Here is a 21,855-nt window from a genome sequence, read left to right on the forward strand (position 1 = left end):
TTTATCTTCAATCCTATAATTTTTTAAAAAGCAAATGTAAGCGTATTTTACAAAGGTCGGTATATAATACACATTTAACAAGCTGTATTTTAATACAATTATCCATTTTGGAATAAGTCGGTTTTGAAAAAAAACATTTTATTTAATATCTAAGTAAATAAGAATATTCTGACATTTTATTTACACTTAGAAATATTAATGTTTTTTTGACGAAAAAACCAAGAGGTTTTCGAAAAATGGTTTTTTAAATTATTTTACACACTAAATGTGTTGCATAATTTATTTTATATTATGTATATAATATATATATATATATAAAGGTTGGTAGTATAAGTAATAATATTCTTATTTGTTATATAGGGTCAAAAAATAAAAAATAAATTTATTTAATATTTAAGAATATTTTATTCACACATAAATAAATAAAATACTACATAGAATCTAGGTCAAATCTTGATAACAGCACCTTCTTCCAATGCAGTATTTAGTAACAGGCTTCATCATCATCATCATCACTACTTGGCCAGCCCATATGACTCCAGTGAAAAGATTACGCATCATCTAAAATTATGATATACGGAGTTAAAGACGGTAATATATTTTTAAAAAAAAAATAAAAATATGTATTATGACTTACTTAGTATCTCGTTGTAACGGGGAAATTCAGTAGATAAAAGTTCTAGAATGTTCAGAGAGTCTGCGGCGGGTGTCGACCACGGAAAGCGCTGTCCGGCTTCGAATCCAAATAAATGACGCTGATCCTGGTCCCCGTGTTCTACGACTCGTAGCGCATAGCCCGCCGGATTGTAGGTGTCAGGAAATAAATCCGGTGACTGTAAATAAAATAAAATTTAATAAAAACGTAAAAACGATAGTTGTGCAACGTGCTCTGATATTTCAATATAATATATAAATTACCATAGCCAACAATAATCTTAACATTGGGGGCATAACGGACATCCTTATAGTTATGTTAGGGGTGAGCAGCCAAGCAAGCAATGATCGAGTATAATAAACTAGGATCGAACCTAAAAACAAAAGGTAAAAACAATCAAAAGCAGCATTGCCCGTGTGCTTCCTATAATAATATATTGTTATGGGCTACGAGATATCTATAAGATATCTACGAGACTACAAGGCTAAGTTAGTATGACCATGCCTCATGTCAAGGGTAATGCGGATGCTACTATGACCATGACACGTGTCGGGATAGTAAGCGCACCAATAATTACAGTGCACTAATGATGCATTTGAGATGTTATTACACATTCTCAAATTCGTGTCCGAATTTGCAACAACAACAACAAGGACACCTGGTTTTACCCAGAAGGCGAAAACACGACGTAAACAAGAGACGCACCACAATATATAAGGGAGCCCGAAGACCAGCAACGGCAGATGTACCAAAGCTATCAACAACAGAGCACTTTCACGTCACTCAGCCACTTATTTAATTTGTTACATGTATTTTGTTTGTATGCAATAAAACATATTACGTTATTAAGTTTAACTTTCATTCAAATTAACTATTTGGATTCAAATCTGATACTGGCACGCAACAATTTGGCGCAGTCGGTAGGATTCACTTTTCAAGGAGGCAAACCGTCAAAGGCTACCATCAACAAGGAAGATTGCGCAGTCTACCTCGTTGATAACTTCAGAAGAGAAGACCATTCAATTCAACGTTGCAGAAAGTATCAGACAGGATGACAACATCAACGAACGTCGCATTATTGTGAGTGAATAGTTAATTAAATTATTACACGGATATATGTTCAAAAATATAAAACCTAAGAAATATCATTTAAGTAACTGAATATATTTAAGTAGGTCGTAAAAAAACTATTTAGGAATTTTTTTTTTGATTATTAAAGGGCAATTGATTTATTTGAATTATTATTGAGAAATATTGAGTTATTATATTATTATTGAGAAATATTGAGTTATTTGAGTTATTATTGAATTATTATATTATTTTGAGGCATATTGTTGAATTATTGATGATTATTGAAATTATTTTTGAGGGCATATTGTTGAATTATTGAGATTATTATTGAGAATTATTTGAGGGCATATTGTTGAATTATTGAGAATTTTAAAGGGCATATATTATTGAGATTATTATTGAGTTATATTATTATAGTTGTTGTAAAACGTATCAAATGAGTGTGAAGCAATTTATGGAGAACACAGGTACATCTCCTTTGGAAGTAGCTAATCCATCGAATAAGACGTCTTTAGAAACTCCAGATTTGAGTTTAGAAGTATTAAATAAAACCCAACAGTTGATTGATTTGGAAGCCCTAGTAGAAGCCCTAGCCTAGTAAAAGCCCTAGCCCTATTGAAAGCCCGAAAGAACGCCCTAGTTTATTTAGAAACCAAAGTGAACGCCAGAGCGCGAAAATAAAACACAGCTTAGAGAGAAGTTTAAGTTTAGACAATAAAAGGTTACACGTAGCAAGGTTACGGACGATTTTGAACATATTGAGTTAACGTTCGGGAGAAAACCGCGTGTAAAGAAAATGGTTACCATAAAATTAGAGGAAGCATTTAAGCTTATACCTATGTGTACGGGAGAAGACGATATCTATCCGTTCATGAATGCATGTGATATGGCAGTAAATTTAGTTGAAGAAAAATGCGCACCGACTTTAGTTAAATATATAACAACTAGGTTATCCGGTAGAGCATTAGAAATGATAAAATATAAAAATGTTGCTAAATGGGTATACATTAAGAGTTATTTATCGGATGCTTTTGAAGATACGACAACTGCTTCAAGTTTGCAGATACAATTAAATTCCATTAAGATGCGTCATGGTGAAGACGTCAATGATTATTGTCATAGAGTAGAAAAATTGTATTATAAATTATGTAATGCGTGTACACTTAATAAAGAAGAATCAGAAGCAAAAGTAATTCACGAAACTTTAAAAGAACAAACACTGAATATTTTTATAAAAGGATTAATAAGTCCTATAAGAACAATTGTAAAGGCACGAAATCCTAAAACATTAGAGGTAGCTAAGCAATTGGCAAAAGCAGAAGAAGTAGAATATAATTCAGAAAGAGAAAATAACGGATACAGGAACGATTTTAATAAAGGCAATTATAATGCTTCACGACAAAATAATAATAATTTCCAACGTGAGAATAATACAAGAAATAATAATACGAATAGTCGTAATAGGAATTTCCAACCAAATAACTTTAGTAAACCGAGTTATCAAGGACGGACAAATAATTACACTCAGCAAAATAATTTTAATAGACCACCTATTAAATGCTATAACTGTAATGGTAATCACTATGCAGCTCAATGTAGAAATAAACCTGCAAGTAATAATAATCGTCCATCTAATCGGAATAGTTTTACTCAACCACCAACAAATTATAACGCACGCGCAACCACATGTGCATATTGTAAACGAAGTGGCCATGATATAAGTGCATGTTATAAAAACGTAATAATGAAAGTAGGAACCACAATTCGGGAAACGTGAACGTGTCGGGCGAGGACCGTGGTACTCGTTCGATAAACCAAATAATCGCGGAGGAAATGCACAATGTTACCACATCGTCGCTGCTTTAGAAAACAATCACATAACATGTATATCACCTGCGAGCAAAACAAACGAGTTAAATTTATTAATAGATACAGGTAGTCAGGTGAATATACTTAAAATAAATTGTTTACAAGGACAATTAAATATAGATGAAACACAAAAAATTAATTTAAGAGGCATTCATAAGGAGTTAATACAAACAATAGGCAAGATAAAATACCAGTTATAATAAATAACAAGAATATAGACATAGAATTTTATGTAGTGGGAATGTTATTTCCTATACCCAAGGACGGTATATTAGGACATGAATTTTTACTAAAAAACAAAGTAATGGTGGACGTAGCCAAAAATAGGTTAATTATTCAAGATGATGAAGCAACCTTGCACGAAGAACATTGCGGTTCTGTTGTTTTTAAATTGCAACCACGTACGGAAACCGTCGTAGAAATAGCAATAGCTGATCCAGTCGTGGAAAGTAAAAGTATATACATACACAAACAACAAATTACAAATGACGTATATTGCAGTAGTACGGTGTCTACTGTGAATAAAGGAAAGCAATAGTTAGTATGTTGAATATATCTGAGGAGATAAAAGACATAGACGTAACCGATATAAATAAGATAAATTATGATAGTGAATATGAGATATATACGGTAGAAACAAAAAATAGTTATATGAACGTATAACGCGTTTGAGACAAATAATAAGAACTGATCATATGGATGAGAATGAGAAAAAATCTATTTATAAAATATGCGAGAAGTATAATAACATATTTCATATGGAAGGGGACATGCTAACCTTCACCAACGCGGGAACTCATATAATAAGATTAAAAAACGACCAACCGCCTATATACCGAAGACCTTATAGACTTCCTCATGCACAACAAGATGAGATAAATACGCAAATTAAGAAACTTGAGGATAACGATATTATTGAAAGTTCAAGGAGTCCTTGGAACTCTCCTCTTTTACTAGTGCGAAAGAAAATTGACAATTCAGGTAAACAAAAGTTTAGAATAGTGGTAGACTTTAGAGCATTAAATGAAGTCACCATAAATGAATTCCATCCTCTGCCTAATATTACAGAAATATTGGACCAGTTAGGACAATGTCAATTATTTTCTGTTCTCGATCTTTCTAGTGGGTTTTATCAAATCAAATTAGAAAAAGAATCACGAGAATTAACAGCCTTTTCAACCAATCAAGGTCATTGGCATTTTAAACGCATGATTCAAGGCATGAAAACTAGTCCTGGAACTTTTCAAAGAGTTATGAACTCAGCTTTAGCTGGTTTAATAGGAATAAAATGTTTAGTTTATTTAGACGACATAATTGTTTACGGGAAAAATTTGTATGATCATAATGAGAAGTTAGTAGAAGTATTTGAGCGATTACAAATTAACAATTTGAAGTTACAACCAGATAAATGTGAATTTTTAAAACGTGAATGTGTATATTTGGGACACGTAATATCAGAAAATGGAATTAAACCTGATGAAAAAAAAGTGAAATCTGTGTTAGAATTTCCAAAACCAACTAATGTAAAAGATATAAAATCATTTTTAGGCTTAAGTGGGTATTATAGGAAATTTATAAATTCATATAGTGCAATTGCGAAACCTTTAACAAATCTTTTAAAGAAAGACATTAAATTTTTATGGAGTGATGAATGTCAAAAATCATTCGATAAATTGAAATCAGCTTTATGTTCTGAACCAATACTTAATATCCAGACTTCACTAAGACTTTCATATTAACTACGGACGCGAGTAATAAAGCACTAGGGGCAATATTATCTCAGGGAGAAATAGGTCAAGACTTACCAATCTCTTATGCGTCACGGACGTTGAATAAAGTGAAAATAATTATTCCACAACCGAGTTAGAATGTCTAGCTATAATTTTTGGGGTAAAACAGTTTAGACCATATTTATATGGAAGGAAATTTATAATACTTAGTGATCATCGCCCTTTGACGTGGCTTTTCAACTTAAAAAATCCATTATCGAAGTTAGCACGTTGGCGAATACAACTTGAAGAATATGATTATGAGATACGATATAAACCTGGGGTGCAAAATTCTAACGTAGATGCGTTAAGTCGTATGTATTCGATACAAGAAATTAAAAACGAGTCGTACGAGGAATTTCTTGGGAAAATGGAAACACAGTTAATTACTAATAGCAATGTAAAAGAAGCTATAGGTACACTTTTGGAGTCGCCAGTAGAGTATCATATAGTGACAGAAATAGCGAAACAATATAATTTAACATCAGGAATAAATTACGAAATAAAACGTAAGTTTGGAATTACTTCATTTTACCAGTTAGTAAAGTGATAGGCGATACGCCGTATGTAGTACAGAATGACCGGTATATAATATTTCTAGTAACGAAAAATAAAGATCGTCAGAGGTCAACGTACGAGAATATGTATATAGCGTTAGTGAACTTGAAACAGTTTTGTGAGGAAAATAATTTAGATAAAATAGCAATGAATAAACTAGGTATGAATGATGATCTACAGTGGGAAAAAGTAAGGTCAATGTTAAGATACATATTTCGTAATACTAAGATCGAAATTATGGTATGTGCGAACGTAGAATATACGGAAGAAGAGAAAGTAACTATATTAAAGCAGTTTCACGATTCTAAACTAGGAGGTCATTTAGGTGTTAATAAAACTATTAAACGCATACAGAAGCAATTTAGATGGAAGGGTATGAAAGATGATGTTAAAAAGTACGTAAAAAATTGTACATCGTGTCAAGTAAATAAAATTTCAAATCGGCATGTAAAGCAACCAATGGCTATTACATCAACAAGTTCAAAACCATTTGAAAAAATATTTTTAGATATTGTAGGTCCATTACCAACGACCTTGTCTAGTAATAATTATATTTTAACAATGCAAGATGACTTATCTAAATACACGCTAGGAGTACCAATACCTAATCATCAGGCAAACACGGTCGCGGAAGCTTTTGTTATACATTTCGTGTGTGTACATGGAATACCGGGAACGATATTGACAGATCAGGGAACGGATTTCCTTAGCAAAACATTTACGGAAGTTTGCAAACTGTTAAAAATAAATAAAGTTAATACTAGTCCTTTTAGACCACAGACAAATGGAGGTCTCGAAAGATCACATAGAACTTTGGCCGAGTACTTAAGACATTATGTGGATAAGAATTTAAATAATTGGGATCATTTGTTACCATATGCATTTTTTGTATATAATTCAACGGTACATACATCAACTAATTTTCAACCATACGCGTTAGTGTATGGGCGTACGTTAGAAATACCAATTAAATTAAAATCCGAGCCAGAGCCACAATATAATTATGATGATTATTTATATGATTTGAAACAGAGTATGCAAGTGTCGCATAAATTAGCGAGAGAGAAGTTAATAGAACACAAAGTAAAAAGTAAGGACCGATATGACAAAAATGAGAATCCTGTAAATATACACGTGAAAGATTTAGTACTTTTAAAGATAACGCACATAAAAACAAACTTAATTCACTATGGTTAGGACCATATGAAGTAATTGAAGTAATAGGAGATGAAAATATAGTTATACAACGTGGCCGACGAGGCATTACCGTACATAAAAATAATGTAAAACGGTATTATAATGATAAAGCAAATGATTAATTAAAATATATAGTATAAATGAATAGATTAAGGGAGTTTGTAAAAAAAAAAAAAAATAATAATTAATGATATGTAATAAACTAACAAACCATATAACTAATGTTATTAAGTAGTACTATAATGAAGATATAATTTTACTTTTAGATTGGTGATGATGGTTGGACTTAACAGTGCTAATGAAATAAATTCATCGGAATATTATACATATGTACCCTATGAACAATCCAAGGTTTTTTATTATGAAAATTTAGGCCCCACTAAGGTGATAGGAGCAGAGTATAAACTGGTTACGTATTTTTCACTTAAGGAATATAATACAAAGTACGACTTATTAGGTTTGAAAATGAAAAATATAACAAATATATGCACTGACAAACGTCATATAGATTTGTGTGGGAAATATCAAATAGTAATAACTGATTTATATGATGAAATAACTAATCAAAAAGAACGATTGTATATGTCATTAGGAGGTAGAGTTAATCAAACCGATGTATATCAAGAAAATAAACGAAACAAAAGGGGATTAATAAACTTTGTGGGTAACGCAATGTATACATTATTTGGTGTATGTGATGATAAATGTGCAAGAAAACTAGAGAAGCAATCAAACAAACAGAAGAAACAGGAGCTAATATTTTACATATAGTGAAATCGCAAACAACGGTAGTGAAAACAGCAGTTAAAAAGATTGCTAGTTCACTAAATCAAACAGAGGCACTATATAAAGAAATATCAACTAAAGAACAAAAATTACATGAGAGAATGATGCAATTACAGAATGTAACTGATGACGTATTAGATTTATTAATGGCTGACGAAGTCCATAATCTATACACTATAATAACTAATCAGTATGCGTATGAAACCTCAACGTTGGAACAGATAATAACAGCTGCAAGAGAGGGGTTAATACATCCAAGTCTTATGACACCACAAGAACTTGCATCAACATTGAAAACAGCAGAACGAACAATTAAAAAACAATATGCCATACCTATGGGAACAGAAGCGTCAGAATTAAGTGAATTTTTAAAATAACAAAAATAAGCGTATACTATGAAAATGAACAATTGGTATTTATTACAAGAATACCATTGGTTGTCGACATAGAACTTTCATTATATAATATAATACCTTTACCAATAAAAATTGTTGAAGATGGAGTTGACTCATGGTATATGTCCACAAATACATATACTTACGTTGCAATAACTAAGGATAGAAAACAATTTACTACCTACACGGAAAAAGAGATGAAAGATTGCATTGAAACAGCAATATACAGAATATGCAAGGCTACACAGCCAATGTTAGATAACAATGATAATACACCATGTGAAATGCAAATATTTAAAGCACCGGATGCATTTCAAACGGGATGTACTATCAACAAATTTTCATTACTTAGAAACATTTACCACAGAATTCTTAATAAAAACACATGGATACATGCTGGAGATGATACTTTGACAATAAGTTGCACAGATTTACCCGAATCTTTTGTTCAAGAAGTTAAGGTTTCAGGTGCAATAACTATATTAGACATAAATTGTCAAGTATTCACACGTGACGCAGTGTTGACTCCTATAGAGGATATTTCGAGTACAAATTATAAAGATTTTGTACCTAATACTAAAATACAAAATATATTTAATAAAATACCTGAACATATACATAAATATAAATTGAGCGATGTATGGAATAATACATCAAAAATACAATTAACAGATCTGCACAGTGTGTCAAAATCACTTGATGAGATTCAGCAAATGATAGACGAAGAAGTTATTAGAGAACAAAGTCAAAACACCAGTTCATACATTCAAATCTTTTGTATGTTACAATAATTTTGGCTATACTATCTATTATATTAATAATAGCCATATACATACTATTAAAATGTAGATACGTTAGCAATCGCCAAGTAATTGATATACCAAGAAGATTGGCTAACTATAGATCACAAATACGAAATGTAAGAAGGGGAAATTTTGCTTCAGAAATATATGATGAAGTACCATTTAGCGCACCATCATCACACACGTTAATTTTAAAATATTAATATTAATAATTCATTATTATTCGTAAAAAAAAAAATAATAATAATAATAAATAATAACAAATAATATAAAAATAAGTATAATATAATAATCAATAAATATAATATATTTAATCATATTATCATAAAAAAAAAACGATATGAAAACTTAATAAAGCATTTTAAAATATTAATATTAATTTATACCTATGTGTAGATTCAGTTATTCAGTTATTTAATTGGTATATGGGTAGAACGTAACGTTCGTGTGTAATGTTAATTAATTATTCACAAATTTATTTTATTATTTTAATTGTATTATTCAAGGTGAAGGAGATTCAAATATTTAAATATATATATTAATAATATATACTGTACTAACATACTTTATATTGTATTCTTGATTTATTTAAAATTTGATATAACTAATATTATTATTAAGTTACCAATGTAAACTGAATTTGTAAGTGTAACTGAGTGCATTTAAGAAAATTGTAAAGATTTCTGTCTTGCAGACATAAACCTTTTTTTTTGGGGGAGGTGTTATGGGCTACGAGATATCTATAAGATATCTACGAGACTACAAGGCTAAGTTAGTATGACCATGCCTCATGTCAAGGGTAATGCGGATGCTACTATGACCATGACACGTGTCGGGATAGTAAGCGCACCAATAATTACAGTGCACTAATGATGCATTTGAGATGTTATTACACATTCTCAAATTCGTGTCCGAATTTGCAACAACAACAACAAGGACACCTGGTTTTACCCAGAAGGCGAAAACACGACGTAAACAAGAGACGCACCACAATATATAAGGGAGCCCGAAGACCAGCAACGGCAGATGTACCAAAGCTATCAACAACAGAGCACTTTCACGTCACTCAGCCACTTATTTAATTTGTTACATGTATTTTGTTTGTATGCAATAAAACATATTACGTTATTAAGTTTAACTTTCATTCAAATTAACTATTTGGATTCAAATCTGATACTGGCACGCAACAATATGATTGCTATCCGGTGGCATATTATAATGCGTGATTACCACCCGTAGAATATACTAGGTGCAAGAATCACTCAACTCGTAGAATATTAAGAGTCAATATAATTGACGCACAGTATCGCGCGGATGACGCAATCGTGGTTAGAAGCGGATGCAGGTGCAGATACCAACAGGAAACTGAAGGTACCTGCGGTAGTCCCTGGATGATATATAAGGTGCCCAATTACACATTTTAGACGTTGTAGTAAGCCGACGGAGTCGTCTCACTATTTTCTTTCTATTTTTAACTATCTACATGTACTACAATGTTCTCGCATTTAATTTTAATTATCATACTCGTAGTAATAAACGTAAATTAATTTGATGGCAATTTCCAGAATCAAAGCGTATGGAAAACACAGTCACAAACACTTTTTTTCCCCCTTTTGACAAACAAACCAGCACATAAATCATAGATGCGCAACGCCTTGGTATAATAGCACAACAACAGTCCGATCCAGGGTTAATTTTTTTGGGCGCAAAACCACTTTTTGTAGCTACAATGACACATTCATCATAACACACTTTTTGTCCATCTCCTAGTCTCTATCATGTACAACCAGGGGGTACAGAGAACCATATAAATACGGGTCTCTGTCCGTCTTAGTTTTAGAATTAGTTTCACATCTACATCTGACTTCATGAGTCAAACCCAGACAGCGATACTAAACGATTAGTCGCCAACATTCTGGTATTTTATTAGATGTAAAATACTAAACAATAAATACTTCAACACATAGGGTTCTGTTACAAATATTAAATTCGATATTAACGTAAATCATATCTATCTAAATTGAAAACGAAATCGCGAATACAGTTTTCGTTGGCTACCTTTTCAAATATCGATTAGTTTCATGTTTATAATGTTCGGTACAAAGTCGTAATAATTAGTTTTAGACACAAAAGCAATTCAATGCACAATTCTATTAACGAAGAAATATAAAAGATCTGAACGGATAATACACAAAGTTCGAAATTTCACTGAAGTCTACCATATTGTTCCGTATTCGAAACGTGTATATCCAACTCTATATCGCACATTTTCTATATCAATTTAAACAACGAGGTTAACCAATAATAGACGGTTCTGAACTCACGGAAAACGTGACTTACAATGTAAAACAAATCGGTTATACATAATTTATACTTGAAAAATCCAACAACACGTGGTCTAAGAAAATATAATACAAAGAATAGACAAGTAGTTGATAAGATATAAATAACATTGATTGAATGAATAGTTAAGTAGATATAATAAAGAACCGCCTTTTTTCCAAGGTAACGGATGTGTGATTCGACATAAATGGAAAACGATTTGAAAATATTTCGATAACAAGCCGTTCATACAATTAGAAACGTCATCGTTATCAAAATAATGTGTGAAATCATCTGAAACAAAAAAACAATGGAAACATGTAATCGGAGAATGATTAAAAATTACACGTTATTATTAAACGTTTTCAAATGATAACATTTGATATTAATGACACGTTTAAAAATGACTCGTATTTCATTATCAAGGTTATCGGTAACGTGATAATTTTTTTTCTATATTAAATCTCGATATAATATTTTTATACAAAAATATTCATGCGTAATTAAAACGGTTCTCGAGATAATAAACGTGATATTTTTTTTCTATAATAAAATTTAATATTTTATATAAACAACCATTATATCGACGCCATCCCGATTTGGTACAGCGTTCGAATGCCCGGTGACATCTTCAGTATATATCTGATGAAACGCCGACGCCGTGACGGGAAATGAATTGGCGATACACTTGACGAATGCTGATTTCAAAGACTTCATTTTCCATGTTATTGTACAGAATTCTTCATAATCGCAAATATCTTTGACGTAAATGGCGCGCGCGACGTCGTCTACTAGTTCGGCGTTGAATAGGATATTATAATGCTGATATAATGCTTAATATATTATAACATTGTTGATTATGTAACGATTTCAGTTTTTGTAGAAAGTCGTTAAGCATAGCGTGCGTATCACGATTGATGATGACGTGTGTAGTTATAAGTTGTTCGCCGACATGATTATGTAAAAAAAATTAATATTGAAACGCGGGGTGTTATGTATTCACATGTAGAATCGACTAAACTATAAACGACTAAATCAGTGTTGCGCCCGCACCGGTTTTATAAAATGTTGTGGTGATTCGTTTTCTCCCACGACGATCGAATCAAGCCGCCCGAAACACGTAAAGACCAGCTCGCGTACCGGTTATATTTATGAAACTAATCGTAATTTGCAAATTTATTTTGATTCAGTGTAGCCAAACTAGACGTAGTTGCATTGGTCTCGAAGGCCGTCGCGGATTACGCATTACGACATTTACTTTACGTTTTACACAATGAACGGTGTAGTACCACTAACCTGTATCGCTGGGCGATAAATACAAAAAACGGATATTCGACCGGTAGTGATTCAACGAAGTGTTACCACGTGCAATCCTTTTACTAGTGATAAGTCCAAACATTTTCCAAGCCAATCCGTATGATATAAATGAATGACATTTTTTGAATACCATAGTATAGCCTGTTGTAATGTGATTGGGTGTAGGTAATACAGTGTTATGGGCTACGAGATATCTATAAGATATCTACGAGACTACAAGGCTAAGTTAGTATGACCATGCCTCATGTCAAGGGTAATGCGGATGCTACTATGACCATGACACGTGTCGGGATAGTAAGCGCACCAATAATTACAGTGCACTAATGATGCATTTGAGATGTTATTACACATTCTCAAATTCGTGTCCGAATTTGCAACAACAACAACAAGGACACCTGGTTTTACCAGAAGGCGAAAACACGACGTAAACAAGAGACGCACCACAATATATAAGGGAGCCCGAAGACCAGCAACGGCAGATGTACCAAAGCTATCAACAACAGAGCACTTTCACGTCACTCAGCCACTTATTTAATTTGTTACATGTATTTTGTTTGTATGCAATAAAACATATTACGTTATTAAGTTTAACTTTCATTCAAATTAACTATTTGGATTCAAATCTGATACTGGCACGCAACAATTTGGCGCAGTCGGTAGGATTCACTTTTCAAGGAGGCAAACCGTCAAAGGCTACCATCAACAAGGAAGATTGCGCAGTCTACCTCGTTGATAACTTCAGAAGAGAAGACCATTCAATTCAACGTTGCAGAAAGTATCAGACAGGATGACAACATCAACGAACGTCGCATTATTGTGAGTGAATAGTTAATTAAATATTACACGGATATATGTTCAAAAATATAAAACCTAAGAAATATCATTTAAGTAACTGAATATATTTAAGTAGGTCGTAAAAAAACTATTTAGGAATTTTTTTTGATTATTAAAGGGCAATTGATTTATTTTGAATTATTATTGAGAAATATTGAGTTATTATATTATTATTGAGGGCATATTGAGTTATTTGAGTTATTATTGAATTATTATATTATTTTGAGGCATATTGTTGAATTAGAGATTATTATTGAGAATTATTTTTGAGGGATATTGTTGAATTATTGAGTTATTATGAGAATTATATTGAGGGCATATTGTTGAATTATTGAGAATTATTAAAGGGCATATATTATGAGATTTATTATTGAGTTATATTATATAGTTGTTTGTAAAACGTATCAAATGGGTGTGAAAGCAATTTATGGAGAACACAGGTACATCTCCTTTGGAAGTAGCTAATCCATCGAATAAGACGTCTTTAGAAACTCCAGATTTGAGTTTAGAAGTATTAAATAAAACCCAACAGTTGATTGATTTGGGAAGCCCTAGTAGAAGCCCTAGCCTAGTAAAAGCCCTAGCCCATTGAAAGCCCGAAAGAACGCCCTAGTTTATTTAGAAACCAAAGTGAACGCCAGAGCGCGAAAATAAAACACAGCTTAGAGAGAAGTTTAAGTTTAGACAATAAAAAGGTTACACGTAGCAAGGTTACGGACGATTTTGAACATATTGAGTTAACGTTCGGGAGAAAACCGCGTGTAAAGAAAATGGTTACCATAAAATTAGAGGAAGCATTTAAGCTTATACCTATGTGTACGGGAGAAGACGATATCTATCCGTTCATGAATGCATGTGATATGGCAGTAAATTTAGTTGAAGAAAAATGCGCACCGACTTTAGTTAAATATATAACAACTAGGTTATCCGGTAGAGCATTAGAAATGATAAAATATAAAATGTTGCTAAATGGGTATACATTAAGAGTTATTTATCGGATGCTTTTGAAGATACGACAACTGCTTCAAGTTTGCAGATACAATTAAATTCCATTAAGATGCGTCATGGTGAAGACGTCAATGATTATTGTCATAGAGTAGAAAAATTGTATTATAAATTATGTAATGCGTGTACACTTAATAAAGAAGAATCAGAAGCAAAAGTAATTCACGAAACTTTAAAAGAACAAACACTGAATATTTTTATAAAAGGATTAATAAGTCCTATAAGAACAATTGTAAAGGCACGAAATCCTAAAACATTAGAGGTAGCTAAGCAATTGGCAAAAGCAGAAGAAGTAGAATATAATTCAGAAAGAGAAAATAACGGATACAGGAACGATTTTAATAAAGGCAATTATAATGCTTCACGACAAAAATAATAATAATTTCCAACGTGAGAATAATACAAGAAATAATAATACGAATAGTCGTAATAGGAATTTCCAACCAAATAACTTTAGTAAACCGAGTTATCAAGGACGGACAAATAATTACACTCAGCAAAATAATTTTAATAGACCACCTATTAATGCTATAACTGTAATGGTAATCACTATGCAGCTCAATGTAGAAATAAACCTGCAAGTAATAATAATCGTCCATCTAATCGGAATAGTTTTACTCAACCACCAACAAATTATAACGCACGCGCAACCACATGTGCATATTGTAAACGAAGTGGCCATGATATAAGTGCATGTTATAAAAAACGTAATAATGAAAGTAGGAACCACAATTCGGGAAACGTGAACGTGTCGGGCGAGGACCGTGGTACTCGTTCGATAAACCAAATAATCGCGGAGGAAATGCACAATGTTACCACATCGTCGCTGCTTTAGAAAACAATCACATAACATGTATATCACCTGCGAGCAAACAAACGAGTTAAATTTATTAATAGATACAGGTAGTCAGGTGAATATACTTAAAATAAATTGTTTACAAGGACAATTAAATATAGATGAAACACAAAAAATTAATTAAGAGGCATTCATAAGGAGTTAATACAAACAATAGGCAAAATAAAAATACCAGTTATAATAAATAACAAAAATATAGACATAGAATTTTATGTAGTGGGAATGTTATTTCCAATACCCAAGGACGGTATATTAGGACATGAATTTTTACTAAAAAAACAAAGTAATGGTGGACGTAGCCAAAAATAGGTTAATTATTCAAGATGATGAAGCAACCTTGCACAAAGAACATTGCGGTTCTGTTGTTTTTAAATTGCAACCACGTACGGAAACCGTCGTAGAAATAGCAATAACTGATCCAGTCGTGGAAAGTAAAAGTATATACATACACAAACAACAAATTACAAATGACGTATATTGCAGTAGTACGGTGTCTACTGTGAATAAAGGGAAAGCAATAGTTAGTATGTTGAATATATCTGAGGAGATAAAAGACATAGACGTAACCGATATAAATAAGATAAATTATGATAGTGAATATGAGATATATATAGGTAGAAACAAAAAAATAGTTATAATGAACGTATAACGCGTTTGAGACAAATAATAAGAACTGATCATATGGATGAGAATGAGAAAAATCTATTTATAAAATATGCGAGAAGTATAATAACATATTTCATATGGAAGGGGACATGCTAACCTTCACCAACGCGGGAACTCATATAATAAGATTAAAAAACGACCAACCGCCTATATACCGAAGACCTTATAGACTTCCTCATGCACAACAAGATGAGATAAATACGCAAATTAAGAAACTTGAGGATAACGATATTATTGAAAGTTCAAGGAGTCCTTGGAACTCTCCTCTTTTACTAGTGCGAAAGAAAATTGACAATTCAGGTAAACAAAAGTTAGAATAGTGGTAGACTTTAGAGCATTAAATGAAGTCACCATAAATGAATTCCATCCTCTGCCTAATATTACAGAAATATTGGACCAGTTAGGACAATGTCAATTATTTTCTGTTCTCGATCTTTCTAGTGGGTTTTATCAAATCAAATTAGAAAAAGAATCACGAGAATTAACAGCCTTTTCAACCAATCAAGGTCATTGGCATTTTAAACGCATGATTCAAGGCATGAAAACTAGTCCTGGAACTTTTCAAAGAGTTATGAACTCAGCTTTAGCTGGTTTAATAGGAATAAAATGTTTAGTTTATTTAGACGACATAATTGTTTACGGGAAAAATTTGTATGATCATAACGAGAAGTTAGTAGAAGTATTTGAGCGATTACAAATTAACAATTTGAAGTTACAACCAGATAAATGTGAATTTTTAAAACGTGAATGTGTATATTTGGGACACGTAATATCAGAAATGGAATTAAACCTGATGAAAAAAAAGTGAAATCTGTGTTAGAATTTCAAAACCAACTAATGTAAAAGATATAAAATCATTTTTAGGCTTAAGTGGGTATTATAGGAAATTTATAAATTCATATAGTGCAATTGCGAAACCTTTAACAAATCTTTTAAAGAAAGACATTAAATTTTTATGGAGTGATGAATGTCAAAAATCATTCGATAAATTGAAATCAGCTTTATGTTCTGAACCAATACTTAAATATCCAGACTTCACTAAGACTTTCATATTAACTACGGACGCGAGTAATAAAGCACTAGGGGCAATATTATCTCAGGGAGAAATAGGTCAAGACTTACCAATCTCTTATGCGTCACGGACGTTGAATAAAAGTGAAAATAATTATTCCACAACCGAGTTAGAATGTCTAGCTATAATTTTGGGGGGTAAAACAGTTTAGACCATATTTATATGGAAGGAAATTTATAATACTTAGTGATCATCGCCCTTTGACGTGGCTTTTCAACTTAAAAAATCCATTATCGAAGTTAGCACGTTGGCGAATACAACTTGAAGAATATGATTATGAGATACGATATAAACCTGGGGTGCAAAATTCTAACGTAGATGCGTTAAGTCGTATGTATTCGATACAAGAAATTAAAAACGAGTCGTACGAGAATTCTTGGGAAAATGGAAACACAGTTAATTACTAATAGCAATGTAAAAGAAGCTATAGGTACACTTTTGGAGTCGCCAGTAGAGTATCATATAGTGACAGAAATAGCGAAACAAAATAAATTTAACATCAGGAATAAATTACGAAATAAAACGTAAGTTTGGAATTACTTCATTTTTACCAGTTAGTAAAGTGATAGGCGATACGCCGTATGTAGTACAGAATGACCGGTATATAATATTTCTAGTAACGAAAAATAAAGATCGTCAGAGGTCAACGTACGAGAATATGTATATAGCGTTAGTGAACTTGAAACAGTTTGTGTGAGGAAAATAATTTAGATAAAATAGCAATGAATAAACTAGGTATGAATGATGATCTACAGTGGGAAAAAGTAAGGTCAATGTTAAGATACATATTTCGTAATACTAAGATCGAAATTATGGTATGTGCGAACGTAGAATAGAATATAAGAAAGAGAAAGTAACTATATTAAAGCAGTTTCACGATTCTAAACTAGGAGGTCATTTAGGTGTTAATAAAACTATTAAACGCATACAGAAGCAATTTAGATGGAAGGGTATGAAAGATGATGTTAAAAAGTACGTAAAAAATTGTACATCGTGTCAAGTAAATAAAATTTCAAATCGGCATGTAAAGCAACCAATGGCTATTACATCAACAAGTTCAAAACCATTTGAAAAAATATTTTTAGATATTGTAGGTCCATTACCAACGACCTTGTCTAGTAATAATTATATTTTACAATGCAAGATGACTTATCTAAATACACGCTAGGAGTACCAATACCTAATCATCAGGCAAACACGGTCGCGGAAGCTTTTGTTATACATTTCGTGTGTGTACATGGAATACCGGGAACGATATTGACAGATCAGGGAACGGATTTCCTTAGCAAAACATTTACGGAAGTTTGCAAACTGTTAAAAATAAATAAAGTTAATACTAGTCCTTTTAGACCACAGACAAATGGAGGTCTCGAAAGATCACATAGAACTTTGGCCGAGTACTTAAGACATTATGTGGATAAAATTTAAATAATTGGGATCATTTGTTACCATATGCATTTTTTGTATATAATTCAACGGTACATACATCAACTAATTTTCAACCATACGCGTTAGTGTATGGGCGTACGTTAGAAATACCAATTAAATTAAAATCCGAGCCAGAGCCACAATATAATTATGATGATTATTTATATGATTTGAAACAGAGTATGCAAGTGTCGCATAAATTAGCGAGAGAGAAGTTAATAGAACACAAAGTAAAAAGTAAGGACCGATATGACAAAAATGAGAATCCTGTAAATATACACGTGAAAGATTTAGTACTTTTAAAAGATAACGCACATAAAACAAACTTAATTCACTATGGTTAGGACCATATGAAGTAATTGAAGTAATAGGAGATGAAAATATAGTTATACAACGTGGCCGACGAGGCATTACCGTACATAAAAATAATGTAAAACGGTATTATAATGATAAAGCAAATGATTAATTAAAATATATAGTATAAATGAATAGATTAGGGAGAGTTTGTAAAAAAAAAAAAAATAATAATTAATGATATGTAATAAACTAACAAACCATATAACTAATGTTATTAAGTAGTACTATAATGAAGATATAATTTTACTTTTAGATTGGTGATGATGGTTGGACTTAACAGTGCTAATGAAATAAATTCATCGGAATATTATACATATGTACCCTATGAACAATCCAAGGTTTTTTATTATGAAAATTAGGCCCCACTAAGGTGATAGGAGCAGAGTATAAACTGGTTTTACGTATTTTCACTTAAGGAATATAATACAAAGTACGACTTATTAGGTTGAAAATGAAAAATATAACAAATATATGCACTGACAAACGTCATATAGATTTGTGTGGAAATATCAAATAGTAATAACTGATTTATATGATGAAATAACTAATCAAAAAGAACGATTGTATATGTCATTAGGAGGTAGAGTTAATCAAACCGATGTATACAAGAAAATAAACGAAACAAAAGGGGATTAATAAACTTTGTGGGTAACGCAATGTATACATTATTTGGTGTATGTGATGATAAATGTGCAAAGAAAACTAGAGAAGCAATCAAACAACAGAAGAAACAGGAGCTAATATTTTACATATAGTGAAATCGCAAACAACGGTAGTGAAAACAGCAGTTAAAAAGATTGCTAGTTCACTAAACAAACAGAGGCACTATATAAAGAAATATCAACTAAAGAACAAAAATTACATGAGAGAATGATGCAATTACAGAATGTAACTGATGACGTATTAGATTTATTAATGGCTGACGAAGTCCATAATCTATACACTATAATAACTAATCAGTATGCGTATGAAACCTCAACGTTGGAACAGATAATAACAGCTGCAAGAGAGGGGTTAATACATCCAAGTCTTATGACACCACAAGAACTTGCATCAACATTGAAAACAGCAGAACGAACAATAAAAAAACAATATGCCATACCTATGGGAAAGAAGCGTCAGAATTAAGTGAATTTTTAAAAATAACAAAAATAAGCGTATACTATGAAATGAACAATTGGTATTTATTACAAGAATACCATTGGTTGTCGACATAGAACTTTCATTATATAATATAATACCTTTACCAATAAAAATTGTTGAAGATGGAGTTGACTCATGGTATATGTCCACAAATACATATACTTACGTTGCAATAACTAAGGATAGAAAAATTTACTACCTACACGGAAAAAGAGATGAAAGATTGCATTGAAACAGCAATATACAGAATATGCAAGGCTACACAGCCAATGTAGATAACAATGATAATACACCATGTGAAATGCAAATATTTAAAGCACCGGATGCATTCAAACGGGATGTACTATCAACAAATTTTCATTACTTAGAAACATTTACCACAGAATTCTTAATAAAAACACATGGATACATGCTGGAGATGATACTTTGACAATAAGTTGCACAGATTTACCCGAATCTTTTGTTCAAGAAGTTAAGGTTTCAGGTGCAATAACTATATTAGACATAAATTGTCAAGTATTCACACGTGACGCAGTGTTGACTCCTATAGAGGATATTTCGAGTACAAATTATAAAGATTTTGTACCTAATACTAAAATACAAAATATTTAATAAAATACCTGAACATATACATAAATATAAATTGAGCGATGTATGGAATAATACATCAAAAAATACAATAACAGATCTGCACAGTGTGTCAAAATCCTCGATGATGAGATTCAGCAAATGATAGACGAAGAAGTTATTAGAGAACAAAGTCAAAAACACCAGTTCATACATTCAAATCTTTGGTATGTTACAATAATTTTGGCTATACTATCTATTATATTAATAATAGCCATATACATACTATTAAAATGTAGATACGTTAGCAATCGCCAAGTAATTGATATACCAAGAAGATGGCTAACTATAGATCACAAATACGAAATGTAAGAAGGGAAATTTTGCTTCAGAAATATATGATGAAGTACCATTTAGCGCACCATCATCACCACGTTAATTTTAAATATTAATATAATAATTCATTATTATTCGTAAAAAAAAAAAATAATAATAATAAATAATAACAAATAATATAAAAATAAGTATAATATAATAATCAATAAATATAATATATTTAATCATATTATCATAAAAAAAAACGATATGAAAACTTAATAAAGCATTTTAAAATATTAATATAATTTATACCTATGTGTAGATTCAGTTATTCAGTTATTTAATTTGGTATGGGTAGAACGTAACGTTCGTGTGTAATGTTAATTAATTATTCACAAATTTATTTATTATTTTAATTGTATTATTCAAGGTGAAGGAGATTCAAATATTTAAATATATATATTAATAATATATACTGTACTAACATACTTTATATTGTATTCTTGATTTATTTAAAATTTGATATAACTAATAATTATTAAGTTACCAATGTAAACTGAATTTGTAAGTGTAACTGAGTGCATTTAAGAAAATTGTAAAGATTTCTGTCTTGCAGACATAAACCTTTTTTTTGTGGGGAGGTGTTATGGGCTACGAGATATCTATAAGATATCTACGAGACTACAAGGCTAAGTTAGTATGACCATGCCTCATGTCAAGGGTAATGCGGATGCTACTATGACCATGACACGTGTCGGGATAGTAAGCGCACCAATAATTACAGTGCACTAATGATGCATTTGATGTTATTACACATTCTCAAATTCGTGTCCGAATTTGCCACAACAACAACAAGGACACCTGGTT

At 31.5% G+C, this 21,855-nt stretch overlaps 1 protein-coding gene and 1 long non-coding RNA gene across 2 annotated transcripts; both read left to right on the forward strand.

The window, feature by feature from the left end:
* Positions 1-1,091: 1,091 nt before the first annotated feature.
* Positions 1,092-10,235, forward strand: LOC126554623 (uncharacterized). Its single transcript, XR_007606696.1, has 2 exons — positions 1,092-1,143; positions 9,876-10,235. It is a non-coding gene; the product is annotated as an uncharacterized LOC126554623 (long non-coding RNA).
* LOC126554622 (uncharacterized) lies at positions 1,611-8,251 on the forward strand. The gene is made up of 2 exons (XM_050209679.1): positions 1,611-1,735; positions 7,386-8,251. Exons 1-2 carry the CDS (start codon positions 1,707-1,709, stop codon positions 7,888-7,890), a joined length of 534 nt encoding a protein of 177 aa, XP_050065636.1. The 5' UTR covers positions 1,611-1,706; the 3' UTR covers positions 7,891-8,251.
* Positions 10,236-21,855: the final 11,620 nt, after the last annotated feature.

Source organism: Aphis gossypii, unplaced genomic scaffold (genome assembly GCF_020184175.1).
Source record: "Aphis gossypii isolate Hap1 unplaced genomic scaffold, ASM2018417v2 Contig00558, whole genome shotgun sequence".
Taxonomy (NCBI): Eukaryota; Metazoa; Arthropoda; class Insecta; order Hemiptera; family Aphididae; genus Aphis; species Aphis gossypii.

Excerpts from the sequence above, each read along its gene's own strand:
- LOC126554622 (XM_050209679.1), top strand. The coding sequence starts at position 1,707 with ATGACAACATCAACGAACGTCGCATTATT. Across the intron at positions 1,736-7,385 it reads TCAACGAACGTCGCATTATT|ATTGGTGATGATGGTTGGAC; the intron begins GTGAGTGAATAG and ends TTTTACTTTTAG.